Source organism: Cucurbita pepo, chromosome LG10, assembly GCF_002806865.2.
Source record: "Cucurbita pepo subsp. pepo cultivar mu-cu-16 chromosome LG10, ASM280686v2, whole genome shotgun sequence".
Classification (NCBI taxonomy): domain Eukaryota; kingdom Viridiplantae; phylum Streptophyta; class Magnoliopsida; order Cucurbitales; family Cucurbitaceae; genus Cucurbita; species Cucurbita pepo.
The window spans coordinates 337,989-361,143 of NC_036647.1; the positions used below are offsets into that span (position 1 = coordinate 337,989).

The following is a 23,155-nucleotide window of genomic DNA, read 5'->3' on the forward strand; positions in this document are numbered from 1 at the left end:
TTACTTTTAATGAATTGCAAAGTTACTAAAACGAATTGGATCATCCCGTTGCGTTTGAATTGTCTTCTACCCGTTTTTTTCTTTTTCTTATTTGGAAATATTTAATATTAGACTTATTTTCCCATTTTTTTAATATGCATTTTTTAAATATTTTTAAAATGTCGTCAATAAAAAAAATGATATTTTTGATAATTCTCATTTCAATCTTTTATATTTTTAAAATTCACAATTCTAATATTAATATATTGGGTAATTTGTTGATTAAAAAAAATAAAAATTATATATATGTTAATATGTTGAGCTATTATTTTTTGTTAATATGTTTAGACGTAGCTCAACTAGTTAAAAGACGTAGACTTTTAACCAATAGATAAAAAAAGAACGTTACACTTATATTTGTACGTGTTTGAAAATGCAATAATTAATCTAATAATGTTGAAAGTTTGGGACAGTTCAAAATAAAACAAGAGTGATGATAGAATTGAAATCCGAAAGGAAAACTAAAGAAAAATCTGTGGTTGAAAAACAAATCATGAAGATCAATGATTAAAAGACAGAAGGGTTGCTGAGAGTTGGATTCTAAACTGAAGTTTATTCCATTTCCAAGCATCATACTCAAACAATCACAGATTAAGGTGCTGAAAGGTTCCTTCCTTGGTCTATGTAATCAAGAAAAAATAGTATCGACGAGTCGAATAACGTGGCGGTACCCGCGTTATTCGTCATCTTGTGAAATTGAAAGATGAGCAATGCTAAGAGTAACACAGAACAGGAGATGAATGCAGGCAGGCACTTATACTATGCAACTTCACTTCAGTAAACTTCAACATGCCACTGTTTGTTCTTTTTAAGTTGTGAAAGCTTCTCTTCCCATTTCTCACCTCTTTGCTCGGCAACCTTCTTCAGAGTGTCCTGAATTCCAGGCATCATCCCCTTCAGTCCACAGAAGTATATGTGAGCCCCGCCGTCCAGGAGTTTAAAGATTTCGTCGCTGTACTCCTCAATTTTGTCCTGGACGTACATTTTCCCTCCACTCTTGTTCTTTTGCTCCCTGCTAAGAGCTCGATCGTAGCGGAAGTTTTCAGGATAGTCCTTCAGATACTTGCTGAATTCATCGTCATATAAAAGACTATCGACGTTTGCCACTCCGAGGAACAGCCAAGCAAGTCCACCGAATTTGAATGTCGGTACAGACTCCATGAACATTCGTCGGAGATAACCTCTGAATGGAGCAACGCCAGTGCCAGTAGCGATCATTATGTGGGTGGCATTTGGGTCGTCTTCAGGAAGAAGCATTATCTTGCCAGATGGACCTGAAAAAACAGATGCTTTTCTTTAACTAACAGCAAAAACGAAAAGAAAAACATGATTTCATCCTAAATTTTTTATTTTTGGTTGAATAAATCCTTAAGCTTTGTGTTTAATAGACCCTTCACCTATTCAACATAGCATAAGCATAGTCATCCAAACGGCAGGAAAAAGAAAGCAAAATTTTACTAGCTATCCACGATTCTCCTCTTAGGCTGTCAATGAACCATCAATACGCACGAGGATATTAAATAAACGAAGATTTGGCCAGTCGTGGTAACTCACCGGTCCATCGACAAGTAAAATTCGGATCAATTATCATCGACAGCCTGCAGGCACCAGGCAACATGGACTGATGTACTATGTCGAACGATCAAAACTTCAGTGTATATTTTAATAAAAAGACGAATTGTGATATTTATCTTTATATATTATGTTGATCCAAACAAGTGACTGCTGATCTTAAAGCCTTCACATAGCATCAAATCAATTACTAAAAATCAATATCTACTAGTTTGTCATTGTATAGCGAGCTCACAAAGAAATCTTATTTTCTGGAAAATATGCAAACCTGTGATCTGAACTTTATCTCCGGGCTTCGAGTCGCATAAGAAGTTGCTGCATACTCCGTTCTTTGAAGGATCCTCCTTTCCAGTTTCAGGGTCATAATAAACAGCACGACGAACACATAAACTAGCCGTCTTGCCATCAAAAGAATCTCCATACCTAGTTGATGCAATTGAGTAAAGGCGAACATTGTGTGGATTCCCAGGTTTCTTCGGGTTTTCACCCTGTGAAACAAGTGAAAAATTATTAAGTTCTAGCTGAAGCTTAACAAAAAGATGTCCACAAACAAAGACATGGCAGAGGTTAAAGTGGAAGGTAAAGATACCTTATTAAAAGTCTGGTAAATATCATAAAAGCTAAAACCCGAACATATTGTAACATAAACAGAAATTCATGATTGAAATAAAACTCGGATCTCAATAAACCATCTTAAAAGTCTAATAAAATGTACTAACACGGAACATCTTAGTCTGAGCAACTATATCAAGACTCAATGCAAAAGCAGGGGAAAGGCCAAAGCATGAGTGACTTACTGGAGGAATAACACCATAGCTCTGACCTTCCCAATAGGGAACATTGCCGCCATGATCAATTACAATATGACAAGTCTCTCCCGGTGCTTTTGGACCAACGAGTCTTTCAACCGAAACGATAGTTGCAGTGTAAGGTGATTTTGGTTTGTATATATTCAATGGAGGCTCTTTGGCATCTTCAAGGTCTAAAGGTGCAACAGATACCTTCGGTGCACTTGTTTGTGGCACGGACATGCATACTGTTTGCCAACCTCTTGCTCGAGTGCCCCTTAGATTCAAGTTCAGAGCTGAGACAGGTGACCATGACTTCTCATGGAATCTTAGGCTATTTGTCTGTAACAATGTCATATGAAGTTATAATGAGATTTATAACACATTAAATAGAGAACAAGCATATTTTAAGTTCTATTTCCACTAATCAGTCGACTTAGGAACGCACTTGCATGCCTTTCCTTTATTGAATTACTAAACGCGGAAACATCTATCAATGAAAACATAAAATTCTCAAGTTGACCCATGACTGACTTCTCCACCCTGCCCCTCACTCCCGCACCACGGAAGGAGACATGATAATTTAACCAACCCATGTGTGCATTTTGAACCAGCAGATCCAATAATAAATATAGACAATCCCTTTGGGCAACATAACTTCCAGATGTACCTCAAATTATGTAGAAATCTCACAAAACTCATAAGGATATGATCTTGATGGTTTGTGTGAAGGGTACTCTCGTTTGTTTATTGCTGTCAATATCATTAGTTCAAACTATACGCACAAAAGCTAATAATTGGAAGTTCTGAAATGTCGTTGGTCATTGATGTTCCTTTCGTAAGTACTCGCATGTATAATAGGGAAAGAGAAGAAAAAAAGTCGGAATTTAATACCTTAAACACTGATCTCTTGACAGACAAATCATTTCCAACTGGAACAGCGACAGCCACCTGAAAGAATTCCACAACAAAGATATAAATATATAGCGAAAGCAAAACAAGCGTGTGAGGTTTATTTACACATGCAACAGCGAAATAAAAAGGAACCCTAAAACCCCGCGAAACTTATTCGCCGAACAATAGCCCCACTGAGCTCTGGGGAGGGAAAAATTCAAGACGATCCAATACGAATAAAAGAAAAACAAAAACGGAAGAAAACCCAGAAAAGCATAAGGATTCTGCACCACTTCCGACGATTTAAAGGGGGGAAATTAGAAGAGATACTGTAAACGAACCTGAGAAAATGTGGAATGGGCCATTTCCGAAATGCAGAGGCTGTGTATGAGGAAGAAAGCGATTGTAGAATTGTGGAAGATGGGTAGGTCTTATATGGAATGGAGGATCATACACAGAAGAGAAGCAAGTCAGCACTCGATCAAAATCGCGGCTTGTTGTGACCCTTTGGAGACTTGCAAGGGACGGGTTTGGCTTTTGGCTGCTCCAACTTTTGTCATATTAAATCCCCCATTCACGTGATCGAGCCTACTTGAGAGCCGATTAATTCTATATTAAAATCTTAAACTACTCTAGGTGTAGTATTCTATTCATGGAACCGTAGTCGAGCTAAACTTCTATGATAGCTTAAGCACACAACTAGTAGATATTGTCTAGTTACATCTTCATCATTTTTTTCAAATAAAATATCGAACAACCCTACTCTAACTTCGAAATTTATCTATCTTCTTATCTAATATTGAAATCTAAAATAAATAAAAAATAATACACTTATTTTGGTATGTTTTAGAATTTGCTAATAATACAAAAAAAAAAAAACAATAATTATTTGAGGGAAGGAAATAAACAAACGGATCACAAAGAAGGAAATAAATTATAATACTTCATTTTAAAGGTGTATTTTAGGCATAATAATAATAACAAGTTACGATAACTATTACCTTAATAAATATGGTAATTTTTATTTTTTGATAAACTTTAATTCAAATAATTTAAGTAACAAAAAATACGAAGAATATAATCTAATTATAACATATGTTATGGGTTTTAATATTATTAAGTGTTTAATTTATTTTTCTAAAAAAGTTTTTTTTTTAATAAGATTTACAAACATTAAAATGACTTAATTAATAAATAAAAAAAATTTATTTTGTAGTGCTTTATTGACTTCTTTCCGACCCCACACCGACAACAATAAAAAGTAATTTTTTTTTTTTTTTCGTTTTGTTTTATGTGTTTTTACTGCCGGATGCATACCCCAGACGATGGGGTCCACCAGCAGGTGGATCCCACTCAACCAGCGACCAGCAGCCACGACCCCATCCACTCACTTAATGGGGGACCCCACTAAGTTCCTGGTCTAAATTGGCCACCTCATCACTCGGTCAGCAGATTTCCCTGCCCGAACTGCCCCCCTCCCCCATTCTCATCGCNAAAAAAAAAAAAAAAAAAAAAAAAAAAAAAAAAAAAAAAAAAAAAAAGGAGTTTTAGATGAAACACAAATATGCTCTTATTGGATTCTGAGCTTCCTCTGTTCGCTCTTCTTAAACTAAGAAATCAAGGCGAAGAAAGACGACGAAAAAACAACAACAAACACACAGTCTTCAGTTGCAGAAGAAGAAAAAACGAATTTGGGGGTGAGAATTAGCGGACCCCCTTCCACAATTCCCGCTCTCCAGGTGAACTTCGCATTTCGAAACCCTACTTTTTCCTCGCTCTTCCCATCGCTTGCTTCTTCATGAATTTTCGAATCCTTGAACGTCTTTTTTTGTTATCCTTTTCGAATTCTGAGCTTCTAGGTTTCATGGATTTTCTTTGTTGGCCTACCCGATTTGGGCTTTTTATCTGGTCACGGATTCTGTTTGGAAAAAGAATGACGAGAATTGTTGTAGAACACTTCTATTAGATGATTTTTTAGTGGGTTCTTATTTTAAATTGGATGATTGTCTGTTTCGGTTGTGTCGATCGAATTACTTGGAACTAGTTATCAGATTATGATTGTACGGGCTGAAGTGACCGTTCTTCAGTCTAATGTTCATATCTGTATCCTGGTTTGTTGGGCATCAACCAGAAAGCAGAAGTTATTGGAGGACTGAGATGACTCTGTAGTGTCTGGTAAAATGGGGACATAATGAATTTCACATGGTATGTACGTCAATCTCGTCCAACTGGTCTGCACTTACCTTGTCCACTTCTGGACTGAAGTTAAAAAATTTACCTTGTGGACTTGCTGCACGATATTTACTATTCGTTAGGTTGATCTCATCTTGGATTGATTACATATGCTTCATGTACTTTGCATCTAAATGCCATAAGTTGCTAATTGTTTTATTTGAAAATGGAATATTCATATCCAGTTGGTTTTTGGCCTCTCTGGTCTTCCTGCTGTTTTGATACCAGTGTCGTTTGAGGGTTACTGGTTCCTGTCACCGTTCACAACTTTAGGGGTTTTTTTTTTTTTTTTTTTTTTTTTGACAATAATAATAAATAAATAAAATTTATCTATACGAATACTATTTTTTTTAAAATTATTTCATTGAACAAATGAAATTATAAAAGAGTGGAGTGAAGTTAATCCTGAGGATAACAAAAGGTTCTTCTATATGATACAAGGAGAACTGAAGTTGCAAGAGCTAAAGAAACGTAAATTTTATCCCTGGTAAGGAAACAAGAGGCCCCAAAGGATCTTCTTCTCTTTGTCTAATGGGTGGCCTTCAAGCTCAAAGGAGATGAAAGAAGTTGATGTTGAGAGTGCCAGCCTACTTCCAATTGAAAATATGAATGATGAAGCCCCATCGGCAAAACAAAAGGCGTGGAAGACAAGACTTTGAGATTTGATGTTTTTTTTTTTTCTTGGCTAAATTCTTGCATTCAGAGAACAAGCTTGGGGTGCGAGTCCAATTTGGAAGCCTTCATTGAACATGAGTATTAATGATTTCATGATTAAACTCCCAAATATAGAACTTGGCTTTCTTGGGATTTTTGGATTGTCAAATAGCTTTGTAAATCTTCTTTCAGCTAATGGAAGTCAAAGATTAGGCTGTTATAAGATTAAACCCTGATTTGTTAACCACTCATCTCAATCTACCTAAAATAGAGGTAAAGGGAAAATAGGAAAATAATGGAGAGAAGTCCATTCAAGAACCTCCTCATTTGCAACAACATTACAAACAGAACTCATATTTGCCTCATGTCAAAGAAGACTAAAGTTGCAAGGTTAAATGATTTCAAACCCATTAAGTGTAATTAGCTTTCTTTATAAGATAATGGCCAAATTTCTCAATGAGTGCCTTAAGAAGGTGGTACCTTCTTTATTATGCGACTCTTATTTTGATAAGAAGAAATAAAGAAATTTCATTGATGAATGAAATTTCCATCATTGGGAGATTACAAAACCTTGTGATAAAGAGAAGATAGTGGAAAATAATGTACCATGGACCTCGTGATCTAGGTGCTGGCAATAAATCTAAGCTAGTACCCATGTTATAGTCCCCTTTAAGTTTGTACAGTTTGATGTCTTGTGAGATCCCACATCGATTGGAGAGGGGAACGAAGCATTCTTTATAAGGATGTGGAAACCTCTCCCTAGCAAATGTGTTTTAAAACCGTGAGGTGATGACGATACGTAACGAGCCAAAGCGGAGAATATCTACTAGTGGTGGGCATGGGTTGTTGCACATGGTATTAGAGCTAGGCATCGAGCGATGTGTCAGCGAGGACGTTGGGCCCTGAAGAGGGGTGGATTGTGAGATTCCACGTTGGTTGGAGAGGGGAACAAATCATTCTTTATAAGGGTGTGAAAACCTCTCCCTAGTAGACGCGTGTTAAAAACCTTGAGGCTGACGGTGATACGTAACGAGCCAAAGCAGACAATATCTGTTAGCGGTAGCGGTGGGCTTAGGCTATTACATGTCTCTTTTGAGGCATCAGATAAAATTTGAACCATACAAAGTAGATTAGCTAGGTCCTTGTGCACGATGACTTGTCCTAATCAAGTTAAGAAAAGGATTTTAGGTTATGATCACTTTTTCACTTGGATGAGGTTTTTCTCTTGGATGAGGTTTTTGTTTCTGAAGTTTGCCTTTTTTTGCTTTTTTAAGAGTCACTCTATTTGGGATTAGGGGATTTCCACTTTTCATGATTATACATGACTGAATGTGCTATTGTGCTTTGTGGGTTTCTTCTTCTTTTAATATAACTTTTAGGACTTCCCATCCTATTTTCTTTGGATAATTTTTTTGTAAATTATTTGTTCATTATTTTGTTTCTTGCATGTGTATGTATGTATATATTCATGGGTCGTCATGTTGGTCAAGAGAGCAAACTATTGCCTAGATGTCTTCAAGGTCATGAAATTAACATGTAATGATAACTTAAAGAGTCCTGAGATTTTTTATATGAAAATACTCTATGTTCAGATTGCTCCCTTGTTAGATTAGTTAAGATGTACATAAGTTGCCTATACGCCCATGATTAGGGATAAAAATTGATAAAATGAAAATTCCTTTCATCAATAATGAACTAATGAGTTTTTGAGAATATTACTTAACCTTCAATATTCTGAATTTCTTTTGGTTATGGGTCTAGCTGTGCAATCATCCTGGCATCAACTAGGGCTTTCTTTTGTGTATGCATCCTTTATTGGAGTTAGCTTCAAAATAAAACCACTAGACCCTTGTCACATTATTCCTTGTACCCAATTCCATATCTATCCCAATGTCATAAAGCTGACAGATCCCCTTTCTTAAGTGTCAGGTTTCATTTGGTGTGCACTACCACCCCATGACTTCCTCTGTCCACGATTATTCTGGTAACTCAATCAGTCTCTTGTTCCTATTTTATGATATTTCTAGTTACATTTCAGTCTATGGTATTTTAATCCGTTCTTAAGTTCTCTATTTTTCTTTGCATCAGATCAAAATAGCTTCTGTTCTGCAGTTTGCTTTTTGATCTTTTGGAAAGAGAAAATTAATATGCTTTGCTTTCTTTCTTCACTATGAATTATGTACATGTTATGTTATCTTTTTTAATAGGAAACAGAACTTTCATTGAAAGGTCAATAATACAACAGAATGGGAGGGGAGATAGATATCTGCATATTAGCAACTATTGAAGAGATAGAGTAATTATGAACAGCTTTCTAGGGTACATTTGTCATAAGTACTTTTTTTTAACTCCATTTTAAATTCTACCAAAAAAAACAAAAACAAAAAAAACAAAAAAAAGAAAGAAAGAAAGAAAGAAACACACACATCACCAAAATGCTAGCCCTCTTGAAGAAAAGGATGATTGCATGGCATCTAGACACAGAACTCTTTAAATTTCTTGGGGGGTACAATAGAATGGTAAAACAATTGGAATGACTCCACCAACCTTGAATCAAGATTCTTGTGCTTGGCATCATCATTTGTACTCTTGCACATACTGCATCACCTATTGGATGGAGAAGAATCAAATTCCCTTGATGAATGCAATCGTGAGTTTTTACCGTCATAAAACAAAGACCACCCACCTTTTCAAAGTCTTGCACAATTTAAGGGTTCATGAAATCAGGAGGTCACCAAAAAGATTTCTACAAGAAAAGTCGCCCGATTGATCTATTTTCCACATTTGAGTGTCACTCTGTAGCCAGTCAAACGCCTTAGATGAAATGCATCAAGGCTGTTGACTCTTTCATTTAAGTTTCTCTTCAAGCTCAACAGCTAGAGATATTCCTTTTTTGTCAGCTAATACATAAATTCTCGGAAAAGGATCAAGAGGTCTCCCCCAACACTTAACATAGCTCTATCGGAAGTCGAGCTTTGTAATTGAAACTAACGGATTTTGTTGGCTTTCTGTGTTGCGTCAAGGAAAAGTAGATCACCCAAAAGAAGACTTGCTATGTTTGCTTGCATTAATTCTCTGCCATATAGTATCTGTTTTTGTTCGGATTATAGTCTCCGAAGCGTTCTTTTTGGGACATACAATGGGCTCGTTATGTGAGCTCCGGTTTTCTATGTGATAATATTGTTTTTTGCCTCCATTTTTGAATGCTTATTTCTATATGTACCTTATATTATCAGTTGCTTTTGATTGTCATTTCTGCGGCTCAATTGAGTTTTACCGGGCTCAACCAATTACTTTGTGATATTACATTATTGTCTCTGTCCTCCAACGGGGTCTAGATAAATTTTGCCTCTGAAACTGGTTGTCCAGATAATGGTGAGGCTGATGATCAGCAAAAGTACTCTGATTCTCACAATCATTCTTCATCAGTCATAAATGGACTAAATCAACCCATCATCACAACCCCAAATCAGTATGTAGCACCTCCTCAAGTTGGAGCTGGACATTCTATGGTACTATATTCAAACCTCTTTCTTTTCTTAATCCCTTTGTGAAACTTGGTTTTCAAATTCTCTGTTCAAGGACCTTTTATTTTTTTATTTTGGTTATTTATTTATACTTCTGAAAAAGAAACATATTTTTTATAGATTCAATAAATAAATAGTTACAAGTAGGTAGAACAAAGAAAGGAACAGGTAACCAACCTTAATTAGTGTATAAATTTCCAGGATATAATTTAAGGATATGGTTAATCATATCAACCAGGAATATATTATATCGTTACTATATTATTATTATTTTTTTTTTTTTATGAAACTGTCGACTCTTTTGATAACATGAAAGTAGTCATGCATATGATATTAAGTAGTGTATAGGTAAGGATGCTAGTTATTAGAAATTGTGTTTTTCTAAGTCATTGTTTTCTTTTGCGAGAGAAAGAATCTAGGTTTTAGTTTAACTAAATACTAATTTGTTGGCAATGATTTTATTAGAGCTTATTTGACTAATTTGGATTTCTGGGACTTCTCTGGTGAAGGCACCCCCTGCTTATCCATTTCCAGATCCTTATTACAGAAGCATCTTCACTCCCTATGACTCTCAACCATATCCTCCACAGCCCTATGGTGGGCAACCTATGGTAAGTAGTGTAGGTTGGAAGGGCATAATTACTTCATTCGAGCTTGGAAGAATGCATAACCAAGTATAGATACAACTATTCAAGAATCGTGGCTTTCTTAAACCGAAAAAATGAACAACATCAACATGAAAGGAAGCTTAATTTATCAGATTGTCTTCTTAATATAATTTATGACTTGTTGATTTTGATATAATGGTTTGTTTTACCTTTTCTAGTCACTATTTGATTCCTAGCTTATTGCTCATTTTAGGTTCATCTTCAATTAATGGGAATTCAGCAAGCTGGGGTTCCTTTGCCAACGGATGCAGTTGAGGAGCCTGTTTTTGTGAATGCTAAGCAGTATCATGGCATTTTACGACGTCGACAATCCCGTGCCAAAGCTGAATCAGAAAATAAAGCTCTAAAGTCTAGGAAGGTGTGCACAAATATTACCTCATTGTTAATTTCTGGGTGTCATAATTGTGATAAGCCTCCCATTGTATATACTTGCTGATTTTGATATAATTATTTCTTTCCTTCCATGATGCTTCATTCTTTAGTTTTTAACTGCGTAGCTTCAATATGTTGTGCAGCCCTACTTGCATGAATCTCGACATTTGCATGCATTGAGGAGAGCTAGAGGTTGTGGTGGTCGGTTTCTCAAATCAAATAAGAATGAGAACCAACAAAAAGAAGTGGCATCAGGTGATAAGTCACAGCCAAATATAAATCTGAATTCTGATAAAAGTGATCTTGCTTCTTCAGAGAACTGACGTCTGAGGCATTGTTGGAGAATGGTGATCAGCGCATGTCAACAACCGTAAGGAAATTGAGGTCCCAATACCAGCTTCAGTTGTCTGAGTATTACTTCATCCTTGATCTATACTGGCAGCATTTTAGCATATAGGTTTTGGTAGCATGTTACGTAGGGAGGATCCAGAATGTAGTAGGTAAAAGTATGCAAGTTTTATTACCATGGTAAATACTGAAGTGAGTTAGCTGATTGTTCTGTTTGAGTGGTGGTTGCATTAGGTTTGCAAATATTAGATTCACTATTTTGCAGTATTAGTTGCTATTTACGTTGCTCCCCACCTCAACAATAAGTTCAGTGGTTCAATTGAAATGATGGAACTAGTGTTGTAACATATTGGTCCTAGCAGTATTTTCTTATTTTCTTTTCTGTGTTTCTAAATGGCAGTGTTTTATCTTTTGCTGAGAAAAAAGGTAAACACTTTTCCTTGGCCATTTTAGTTGTAATGGTCCCCTAGAAAATATAGTAAACCAAATTGTCTCTAAAGGCAACCACCACTTAAGTCCCCAGTTTTGAGGCTTAATATTTGAACTAGCTGCAACAGATTGGCACTGTACAGATTAAAGCTGATGTTGCCGAAACTTTACTGGGAAGCGTTTTAATGGAGCAAAGGAGATGGAGACGACGAGAGGTCAGGTCTGGGTTCTTATTGAATGTACAAAAAGAACACACATTCTTAGTGTTTGGTCTTGTTTTAGGAAGGAAAGGAGTTGATACAGTATCTCCACATCAGTCTACTAAAATATCTGCAGAAAATAATTGAATCAACCTTCCATGGCTGGATATTTTGAAATTGTAAATAACGAGACAGTGGTTTCTCGTAACCTCCCCAACATCCTTTGTTTATTAAACGCTGCTGGAAACTACCTGAACATCTTTTGGGACTGGCGTGCTGTCTTTGCCCATGTCCTGCTTTATTTTTCAAGCTGTATTGTATCCTATGTTAACAACTTCTATTATTCAGTTTAAGTTGCTCCTACTGTGTATGTTTCACTTGAGCTACGCATCCTTAAGAGAGCTTAGAACTTGCAATTCCCACTCTTTGATTTCACCAAGCTTGCTATCATTTCCATGAAATACTCACTGTATTATATCAATGGTTGATTATCAATCTAGTAGTATCTTTGCTTTGTTTGACCGATCTTTAGCTGTCTGAATTAGGAAGTCTCAAACGAGAAGAAATCTAAGCATTTATGTTTTGTTACGAGATGTATCCATTGGCCGAACGCTTTTGTTTGGATTCTACCTTTTCTGATGAACATCCATGAAGTATCACATGTTCCTGCATTGATTGGAGTAGCAGAAGAAGAAATGAGGTAAAAAAAAGTCTAGATTTTGAATTTCTGTTGATATTAACCTGTTGTTGAACTTTCTTTTGTCGTTTTTGAAAGATTTTCACTATGTATGTTAAACCAAGTAAACTCTTTGCAGTATAGGTCTCAAAAGGGGGAGAAAAAGTCAGAAACTTTTCATTTTATCCTGCCCATATTCCTACTGGTTTCTGAAAAATAAACAATAGAAATGAATACATATGTGTGTGGCTTCACGTGTACAAAGCAAAACCACATTTCACAGGCTTTACTATTGAAACCTGAGCCACTTTTGTTCCGAGGGTATTGGTATCCTGTGCAGATTCTGTGGAGTCCCTATCAATGGGCCATTCCTTGGAAATCAAACACTTTCTTTTGCTCATGGTCCTCCCTGCTCAAGCCACTCTTTTAATATCTCTTCAAATTTCCACTACCTTTGTATAATTTGGATCCTCCTCCATGTATAGCTTTGAGTAGAATAAATTCACTTTTGCCCCTTTGAGTGCGTTTCATTTCATCTTGCTTCAGGATTGATTATTCTTTTTCCTTTTCTATTTTTGTTAATGGAATTCACATCATAACTATAAGAAAGATAATTTAGATATACCCGTGAACTAGTTTCTCCTAGATTTTTAAAGTTTCCTTTTTTTCTACACATTCTTTATATCAGTGTGGAAACCCCTCTCTACCATACGCATTTTAAAACTGTGAGGCTGACGGCGATACGTAAGAGGCTAAAGGGGACAATGTCTGCTAGTGCTAGACTTGAATTATTACAAATAGTATTAAAGTTAGATTGTGAGATCCACTTTGGTTGAAGAGGGAAACGAAACATTCCTTATATGGGTTGGAAACCTCTCCCTAGTAGTTGAGAAGAAGATGATGTGTCGGGTGACTGGAATCCTCTAACAAGTTCTTAAAAAGGCTAACGATAATACGTAATTCTGCTAGTGGTGGACTTAAAATGTTACACAAATCTTATCACGCAAAGACAAATCAATGCGACTATGTATCTTCAAATTTAGAAGGAGAACACTTTTGTTTTAGATGATAACTGCGATTGGTTGGCCATAAAGTTTGATCAAGATTACAAAATTCCATGACATTCAATTCATAGAACATAGAAATATTACCGATCAACTAATTAGTGAACAATCTGGATATATATACTTCTAATCTGCATATAACTCTCATTGGGTCATCTAAAAATTGGATCTTTATGGATGATTCATCTGTAATTTCATGCATCAGTGGCCACAAAATCTGTCTCTCACTTCCCACTTAACCCCTTTTAGAAGATTTAAACTGTTGGTAATCAATATATTACAAAGGCTTATACTTTAGTATTACTCCAAATCACAATTGGGCTGTATTGTGTGAATATGCGATACCAAACTCATGATTAGGAGCCAAGATACAGCAGTTTGTGGCATCAGTATTCCCCCAAACCTGGGATTATTCCTCTCTACAATACCCCTTTACACCTCTTTATCATGCACACATGGAAGAGAGAGAGAGGTGTAAAATGCAAGCAAAGGCACCAAATTGAGGAGAGAGAAGGTGGGTGTGTGGGGTTTTGATCTTCAAACAAAAAGCCCTTTCTTTATCTGTTGTGAATGAATCCTGCTACTTTTGGTGCATGACAGAATGTGTTATCTTCTTCTCCACCAAAACACAACTTTTGGGACCCTCCGGCTTGGAAAAATATAGGCATGTTTGTACTTTTTTTTCGCGATTGATTGAGATTTAAACCATTAAAAACAGTGATTTTAACTCTTTCAAAATCATTAAAACTAGAGAGAAATTTGAACCATATATAACGAAGGAGACAAGAAAACACCAAGTGAGTCTGTGTAGCCATTGACTCCCTCTCCCTCTCCCTCAGTATTAGAGAAAGAGAGAGAGAAAAGGATGATGAAAAAAGAAAGCAGTGAAAGTATGTTTTGAGGCTTTGGATGCTTTAAAGATATCAAAACCTTTGTACTAAAAGGTCAACCCTAGCTACTGAAATCTCAAAGTCAATCACTTTTCTCTCTCCCTCTCTCTCTCTCTCTCTCTCTTGGATTCTTATGAGTAAAGGGATGGAGGTGGGAAACACTCTCATTTGTAACCAAAAAGTGTGGTTGGTGCTAGTAGGTCTCAACCGTGCATGAAATATCAAATATACACGTTCACGACACGGGTTTGAAATTTTAAATCTAAGAAGGTTATGTTTGAGATTTAAGGATAGAGTATAAGAAACTTGTGTTACCTGTTTAAGAAGTTCGAGTTTTAAAAACCTGCTCGACCCAAATGAGTTTATGAAAATAAAATTGATTCTTCAGAGCCTAACGTCCTTACTGGCATATCGCCTGATGTTTGGCTTTGGTATCATCTATAACGGCTCAATTAGCCATTGGGACAATGGCTGGCTATCAAAAGTTGGATTGGGCATTGTTTATATCCAGCTGCTTAATGCATTTTTACAGTTAATTAACTAATTGATTATGATTTTTGTTTTTACAAAAAGAAAAGTGGTACCATTAATGTCTGTCACATCTACAAAATTAGTGATAATATAAGGACATGGGTGAAACTTGAAAGCTCCAAACTGCTGACTCCAAAATTTATAATTAAGATTATGTGTCCCACAAGATAATGTAAAACATTATTGATGCCCCAAACTCTCATAACAACTGTATCAATCATTACCCATTAACCCCAATATTTTCCAGCTCAAAAAACACCTTTTTTTAACGCTTGATTTCATTTGGGTTGTTTTCATATGATGTATAAGACCGAGATAGAATCTTTCTAATTAAGGTCATGAAGTCCGACTCCATACTCACTAATTCTTTGGAAGCTCTAGATGAACTAAGAACATACTTGTAGTGTCGAAACCTTGATCGATAGATCGAATCATCGAGATTTGGTGCATATTGTGTTTACTCTAGAGAATTGCCAGTCAGGACTATTAGTAGTGTTTGGTGACCATTTCACTCAAAGAATTGGCACCTCTTTTGTTCCCCTTACCACTTTGTGAGACGAGCAATAATAAGCGAAGAGTCGTCCACATTCATTAGTCTTTTCAATTCTTTCTCAAATAAGTAACCAATAGAATAAGAGATTTGAGGCTTCCACAAAGTGAGGACTCCATCGCAATCACACGGATATACTCTTATTTTATGTGAATAGAAGTAAAATTGTAACAGCTAAGTCGAGAGATATTTTTACACCCTTATAAGAAATGTTTTGTTCCCTTCTCCTATCAATATGAGATCTCAAACAAACTAAGTGTATGCTCGTAATCTAAACAATGAATGAGGGAAATAGTAGGAAAAGATTTCTCCTTCATTATGTAAAGAGGTCGGGAACGAGGAGTATATTCCCTGTTCCCACCCTATCCCCGCCCGAGCTTAAAGTTTGTTGGAATGAGTAATGACATAGGCTTATTGTACAAGTTATTGTAAGCAAGAAGAAGAGCAACCAAATGTTCACATAGTCTTGAAAGTAAAAGATGGGGCCGTTAAGAAAATAGGGCAAAAATAGAATAGTGCCAAAAAAAAAGTATAATAAGTAGGCAAAGGGCAAAGGTAATAATTTAGGCCACTTTGTCTGTGCTCCAAACCTCCCCTCCCTCCTTCACCTTCAACAAAGAGTCTTATATAAATACATACACACAACACATGCTTTATACATCACAGTCCTTATAGATAGATACGTATCAGTGAGTCTAATACCATACATACATTCATTCATTCATCTCGTGAACGTTTGTTGTCAAAGGGAAAGAGAAAAGGAAAGAAGATGGTTCCTTCCTTCTGAGCTCTGACTCACTTCTTTTTAGAGAGAGATAAAAGAGAGGAAGATGAACAGAACCCATTGTTCATAACAAACCTTCTCTCTTCCTTGTGTGTTTGTTTATGTGACTGACACACAGGCTTTAAATTAATCCTTCTTTTCTTTTGATTTTTCACATCACTCACTGGGAAAAAAGTGGGATTTTCAAGTTTTATTTGTGCAGGGAAAAAAACCCACAGAGAGAAAGTTGGGAAAAGGAATTCGCCATTGGATGTTTGTTTTCTTCTGTTTATACTTTCTCTGCCCACTTACAAACCCACAATTTTTCAAAACAAAAAAAGAAATTTCTTTTTCTTATTTGGGTCTTTATTTTTCTTCTTCATTGCTTCTGAAGTCCTCGAAATTGGCGCTTTTGTGATAAAGACCAGAGGACCCTGTTCATGCTCTTCTTCAACCTGTGTGCTTTGAGCAACAAGCAGAGCACTAACGGATGAAGGAGAGAGGAGGCTCTCTTGGAGGAGAGAGCCTGCCCGGTAAAAAGCCTAACACCACCACCAACACCGCCAAAGAAGAAGACCAAGACGACACAAAAATCCCCTTTTGCTAGCTTCCCATTTTTCCTTTTCTCGAGGCTTTCTTTTTCGTGGGTTTTCAAATCTTTGCGTTGCCTCTTTGTTCGGGTTTGCTGCATACCATCTATGGCGCTTCTCATGCATAAAGAGATGGGTTCCAGCAAATACGTACGGTATACACCCGAGCAAGTTGAGGCATTAGAGAGAGTTTATGCAGAATGTCCTAAGCCCAGTTCTCTCAAAAGGCAGCAGCTCATTAGAGAGTGCCCGATCCTTTCTAACATTGAGCCTAAACAGATCAAAGTTTGGTTTCAAAATCGCAGGTACAGTGTTTGTTTCAAAACTTGTCTTTTTTGCTTGTTTGTTTTTCCCATCTGTAATATTGTCAAAACTTTTGGGTTGGGCTCTGAGCTTGTGGTACATCTGGTCAAGGAGTTGAATAGCTCTGGGAAATGGGTTTATAAGGAAATGATGCTGTTGATTGAAAATAACCACATTTTTCCCTAGAACTTGTGTATTCAGTAACTTTACTCCTTTTTACCATGTCTTTTCGTCGTCTTCTTCAATATGGAACTGGACCTCCCGATGGTTATGAGAATCTGACCTTCTGTTTGGCCTTTTTGGGATCATATTTATGGTTTTGAAATTTTGGGTTAGCAATCTTTGCTGATCTTTCTAATTTGATCTTGAATCTTTGAAAACTAAACGTCCTTCCCTGTTTCTGGGGTTGAAGTTTTGGATGAAGAAAGATGTTAAACTAATGCTCTATAGATCATCTCCAAGCAACTTCACAGTTTGTTTTACCCTTTAATTCTCCGCTAGATGCCGCGAGAAGCAAAGGAAGGAATCTTCTCGGCTCCAGAGCGTTAATAGAAAGTTGTCAGCGATGAACAAATTGTTGATGGAGGAGAATGACCGCTTACAGAAGCAGGTGTCTCATTTGGTGTATGAGAATGGCTATGTCCGCCAGAAACTAAGTGTAATCCCTTTCAATTCCAAAAACTTTGTGCCTTCAAATTGAATTGTTTCTTCCAGCTTTGATATCTTCTGTGTAACAAGGAGCTCTTCTTCTCTCTTCAATAGGCATCTGGGACGACTACAGACAATAGCTGTGAGTCTGTAGTCATGAGCGGTCAGCCTCAACAACAGCAAAACCCAAATCCTCAGCATCCCAATAGGGATGTCAACAACCCAGCTGGGTCAGTATCTTTAGCTGCTACTTCCATATTTCAGTCACCTTGTTTTTGGATGCAACATTGAAATGGCTTTTATGAATTGCTTGTCTTAGTCTTCTAGCGATAGCTGAGGAGACCCTGGCAGAGTTCCTTTCCAAGGCTACAGGAACTGCTGTCGACTGGGTCCAGATGATTGGGATGAAGGTCAGTGTTGTTTGTATTATAGGATTGAATATCCTCTTGAAGGTTATGATTTACTTGATGGTCTTAATGAATATCCTCATATTTGCACAGCCTGGTCCGGATTCCATTGGTATCGTTGCTGTTTCCCGCAACTGCAGCGGGGTGGCAGCACGAGCCTGTGGTCTTGTTAGTCTAGAGCCAACAAAGGTACTTGCTTTATGAACTATAACTTAACTCTCGTGCCCTTGAACATGATGGTTTGTTTTTGGGAACTTTCTTGTGTGTGCGTCGTGAACATGAAGTTTAATCGATGCAGGTTGCAGAAATTCTCAAAGATCGCCTTTCCTGGTATCGTGACTGCCGATGTCTTAACGTTGTAAGTGTTATTCCTACGGGAAATGGGGGAACAATAGAGCTCATATACATGCAGGTTGGCTAATACTCTTAATTTTGTCTCTTCTATGGTTAAATTTTATTCTACTGTTTCTAATTCCATTTGTTTTCGTATAGACTTACGCTCCAACTACATTAGCAGCAGCACGCGACTTCTGGACTATGAGATATACAACAAGTTTAGAAGATGGCAGTGTAGTGGTAGATTCACTGACCGCATCTTTTTTACTCTAAATTTTGCATCTTTGGTACTATTTGTTGGTCTTGATTTCAGCTTTTTCTTTGGAATGAGTTGCAGGTTTGTGAGAGGTCATTGACTTCTTCTACTGGTGGCCCAGCAGGGCCTCCGCCATCTACTTTTGTTAGAGCTGAGATGCTTCCTAGTGGCTACTTAATACGAGCGTGCGAGGGTGATGGATCGATTATTCACATTGTCGATCACATTGATTTGGATGTGAGCTTTCAACTTCGAGTATCTTAGCATTGTATTTCTTGATTGTTTGTGCACTTTTTTTTTTTCATCTTTCATTCCATTTATAGGTTTGGAGTGTCCCTGAAGTTCTTAGGCCACTTTACGAGTCATCCAAGATCCTTGCTCAGAAAATGACAACTGCTGTAAGAATTGTTGCAGAGGTTCCATTGTCTTGACAAGTAAATCATATCTGTTCTATTCTTACTGTATCGGTCGAATTTGTTCTTCAGGCATTGCGTCACGTTAGACAAATTGCTCAAGAGACTAATGGAGAGATTCAATACACTGGTGGACGTCAACCCGCTGTACTGCGGACATTCAGTCAAAAACTTTGCAGGTAGTTTACTGTGGAGAGCCTGATAACTAATGAAGTTTTATGATTGTCATTGATGCTGCTTTCTTATTCTAATCATACCTGGAAATGGTCTGTAGGGGTTTCAACGATGCTGTTAATGGGTTTGCTGATGATGGTTGGTCGCCTATGGGCAGTGACGGTTTGGAGGATGTGACAATTGTCATAAATTCATCAGCAAACGTGTTTCCCGGATCCCAGTATAACACGTCGATGTATCCCTCTTTTGGTGGTGGAGTGATGTGTGCAAAAGCGTCGATGTTACTTCAGGTGAATATTTCGTCTAGACGTTTTGCATCTGAATGATTGATATACTTGGTTTCAATCTTAACTTGTTTACTTGTCATCTCCAGGACGTTCCCCCTGCTTTGCTTGTTCGATTCCTGAGAGAGCATCGGTCTGAATGGGCTGATTATGGAGTTGATGCCTACTGTGCCGCAAGTTTAAAAGCCAGTCCATATGCTGTTCCATGTGCAAGGCCTGGTGGCTTCCCTAGCAGCCAGGTTATATTGCCTCTTGCTTCTACTGTGGAGCATGAGGAGGTAACTATTTCTATCTTTCAAAGAAATTCCTTCAGTCTCTTCCTTGTACTGTAAATATGACAATGTCTTTGTGCAGTTTTTGGAGGTGGTTCGGCTGGAGGGCCTTGCATTCTCTCCCGATGACGTTGCTTTGGCTGGCCGAGATATGTACTTATTGCAGGTGAGTTCGCTACGTTTAAGTTGCATCGTCTTATCCAATGTATGTTTATTTTTTGCCTCCTGATTATATGTTTTCTCAACCTTTTTGTGGCAGCTCTGTAGTGGGGTTGATGAAAATGCAGTTGGAGCTTGTGCTCAGCTTGTGTTTGCGCCTATAGATGAATCCTTTGCGGATGATGCTCCATTACTTCCTTCAGGATTTCGTGTCATCCCACTGGATCCGAAAACAGTTCGTCTCTGCATTGAATTACTGTCTTGGACTTCCCATTCTTTTGAAAAAGCATAACCTCTGTTTTTCATCCATTGCAGGATGATCCTACTGCTGCTCGAACATTGGATTTGGCCTCTACTCTTGAAGTTGGTGCCAATGCTGCACGTTCTGCTGGTCAAACTGATTTGAGCAGCTACAATCTTCGTTCAGTCTTGACCATTGCTTTCCAGTTCACTTTTGAGAATCACTTACAGGAAAATGTGGCTGCAATGGCCCGACAATATGTCCGTAGTGTTGTCGGGTCCGTTCAAAGGGTTGCCATGGCCATTGCCCCATCTCGGTTGAGTTCCAATATGGGACTAAAGCCCCTTCCTGGTTCTCCTGAAGCTCTCACTTTGGCTCGATGGATTTGCCGAAGTTACAGGTATATACTACGTAATCCCCTAGTGTTCTTGGCACTGTAATTTTTCGTTCCTCTGAAAATTTGGCTTGTGTTCTTCATGTATAGTTTTAAGTACATGAAAAGAGCCATGGAAATACTCATATAACTGCTGAACAATGTATGAACTCCCCTGCCCCCAACAGCTTTACTTACCAACAGTTTCGTGTTTCAGGATCCATGTGGGATCTGAGCTCCTTCAAGCGGATTCTCAGTCTGGGGGGGATGCCATGTTGAAGCTGCTATGGCACCACTCCGATGCAATCATGTGTTGCTCTGTAAAAACCAACGTAATCAACATTCCTACCTTTTAAAATTGAATTATATGACAAGTCACTTGACTGCTCCGGAAAGCTGACATGATTTTAAAAACTTAATTTCAGGCATCTGCTGTGTTCACCTTCGCTAACCAGGCTGGTTTGGACATGCTTGAAACCACTCTTGTTGGCCTGCAAGATATAATGCTCGACAAAATTCTCGATGAGGCAGGTCGGAAGATTCTCTGCACTGAGTTCCCCAAGATAATGCAGCAGGTATAAACTAAGAACTTGATATGATTAATCATGATCGATTCTGTCCTGAATAATATAGGCATATTAAGACTATCTTATATATTTTTGTTCTTTGCGTCTCAGGGATTCACAAATCTTCCATCTGGTATTTGCATATCGAGTATGGGCCGTCCCATTTCTTACGAGCAAGCCATTGCCTGGAAGGTTCTAAATGATGATGATTCCAATCACTGTCTAGCTTTCATGTTCATAAACTGGTCCTTTGTGTGATGGAGAAGAAGCACATGACTGGTTAACCGTATCAATTAGTGGAATTGTAATTCCAACCTAGACATGATGTATTTCTTTTACTGCAGGACTTCTTGACTATGGTCTTAGCTACTTGGACCCTTTGCTACGAACTTAACACCATTACTTAAAGTTGTTAGTATCATGAACACTTATAATGTTATGTGAGGTTATACGCTGAAGTATCATTTATCGTTTTGTAGTTGATAATTTAGCTTCAAAAGGCTATATTGTAACGATTTTAGTCTATCGCTAGTAAATATTATCTTCTTTGGACTTTCTTCTAGGGTTTTTAAAACGTCTGTTAGAGATTAGTTTTCACACCCTCGAAGTTTCTCTTTCGGCCTTCCCTTCAATGTTTCATTCTACTCTCTAATCGAAGTGGGATCTCACAAATATAGTTAGAAAATGATTTCTAATGATAGGAAACTGACCTGGTCCTCACACTACTTCCTTGGTCCACACATTACTTCCTTGGTCCACACATTACTTCCTTGACACCCAAAGCGTATTCATAACACTACTTTCTTGACATCCAAAGCGTATTCACAGGGCATGTTTTTTTTATAAAGAAAAAACTATGTATTATGCAGACAGTTAGATGGTCTTGGTTGTTGAAGGCACTAAATTTTTCAACCTAACTAAAACTTTTAAGACAGACGACAGTAAAAAGAAAATTGTTGCAGAGGAAAAGGCAGTTCGATGACAGGAGGGTTATTTAGGTTGTGGTGGGAGTAAATCAAGGGTGGAAGCACCAGCCACAGCCAGCCACTGCACCAAAACAAGTAAAAGAGTTGAGTAATGGGCAGTTCATGGCTTAACAAACACAACAGTCTTTAACAGCAGCTTATTAATGAGGAGGGCCAGAAACAGGAAGGGGTTGAGCATCAATCTTCATTTATGGTAAGAAGATACACCTAGGCGAGCTAAGCAGAACTCCCTCTTCCATTCCCTAAGCCATAACTACACGCTATTTTGACAGGGGGCGGTGGGCGTAAAATCAGTCCATTCTACCTATAATGATGATCTTTGAAACAGAGCAGAGAAGACAAGGATCTTCCTGTTTTGGTTTTTCCTACCTTTCCTTTCCATTTTTTCTCTAACCAAACAAGGATGGGATTTTGGAAGGTCTAATCACACTTTAACTTTTCATATTACTTTCTCTTTGTAGTTCTACTTTTTTCTAATACATTTTTTGATGGAATGGTTTTTGCCAACCTCTCATTGGGTATTCCCAGAAATAAATTATTAATATTTTTAATGTGTAATTATTTCAATGATATTTTAAAAATGTTTGTCACTTTTTTTCTGATACAGTAAAAGATGGAGGGGGAAGGATGTGTACAAAGGTACTGTGAACTGTAATTTCGAGACTGCTGCCAGTCTCTTTCGCAGTTTTTCCCACCAAAAAAAAAAACTAATGCAAATTATTCAAATTAACTATGTTTTTGGTGCAGACTTGGTCTACAGCCATTGATTCGCCTCTAATGCCCAGTCCCATGCCATGCTTTCTCTCAGAACTTAACCCTTTTTGTTCCCCATTTGGGTATGCTTATTGATTTGTTCGAAGAGAAATTATGATTGTATTCAAATTTTTTGAAGTAAAATTTATGGGACTACAAAGTATATATCTATGGCTTTGTCTTTATATAAAAAATCA

General features: G+C 37.4%; 3 protein-coding genes and 1 non-coding gene across 5 annotated transcripts; 3 read left to right on the plus strand and 1 right to left on the minus strand.

Moving 5' to 3' along the window:
- Positions 1 to 572: 572 nt before the first annotated feature.
- Positions 573 to 3,900, minus strand: LOC111804027 (ferredoxin--NADP reductase, root isozyme, chloroplastic). Its single transcript, XM_023688689.1, has 5 exons — positions 3,635 to 3,900; positions 3,294 to 3,350; positions 2,409 to 2,741; positions 1,880 to 2,099; positions 573 to 1,313 (listed from the first exon to the last, which is right to left on the minus strand). Exons 1-5 carry the CDS (start codon positions 3,656 to 3,658, stop codon positions 814 to 816), a joined length of 1,134 nt encoding a protein of 377 aa, XP_023544457.1. The 5' UTR covers positions 3,659 to 3,900; the 3' UTR covers positions 573 to 813.
- Positions 3,901 to 4,842: 942 nt separating this feature from the next.
- LOC111803969 (nuclear transcription factor Y subunit A-7) lies at positions 4,843 to 12,139 on the plus strand. 2 transcript variants are annotated; one of them, XM_023688595.1, is made up of 6 exons: positions 4,843 to 5,032; positions 8,103 to 8,163; positions 9,549 to 9,691; positions 10,216 to 10,317; positions 10,568 to 10,732; positions 10,890 to 12,139. In XM_023688595.1, exons 2-6 carry the CDS (start codon positions 8,136 to 8,138, stop codon positions 11,067 to 11,069), a joined length of 618 nt encoding a protein of 205 aa, XP_023544363.1. In that variant the 5' UTR covers positions 4,843 to 5,032; positions 8,103 to 8,135; the 3' UTR covers positions 11,070 to 12,139. The 2 variants fall into 2 exon arrangements, with proteins under 2 accessions (XP_023544363.1, XP_023544362.1); XM_023688594.1 differs by having other exon boundaries at positions 4,844 to 5,032; positions 8,109 to 8,163.
- On the plus strand, positions 7,265 to 7,366 carry LOC111804581. Its single transcript, XR_002816545.1, has one exon. It is a non-coding gene; the product is annotated as a U6 spliceosomal RNA (small nuclear RNA).
- Positions 12,140 to 16,108: 3,969 nt separating the features above from the next.
- On the plus strand, positions 16,109 to 21,774 carry LOC111803586 (homeobox-leucine zipper protein ATHB-14-like). Its single transcript, XM_023688065.1, has 18 exons — positions 16,109 to 17,092; positions 17,592 to 17,748; positions 17,853 to 17,968; positions 18,058 to 18,148; positions 18,239 to 18,334; positions 18,444 to 18,557; positions 18,638 to 18,721; positions 18,819 to 18,974; positions 19,061 to 19,135; positions 19,223 to 19,329; positions 19,425 to 19,614; positions 19,698 to 19,886; positions 19,963 to 20,046; positions 20,140 to 20,274; positions 20,355 to 20,680; positions 20,871 to 20,985; positions 21,079 to 21,228; positions 21,331 to 21,774. Exons 1-18 carry the CDS (start codon positions 16,896 to 16,898, stop codon positions 21,475 to 21,477), a joined length of 2,529 nt encoding a protein of 842 aa, XP_023543833.1. The 5' UTR covers positions 16,109 to 16,895; the 3' UTR covers positions 21,478 to 21,774.
- Positions 21,775 to 23,155: the final 1,381 nt, after the last annotated feature.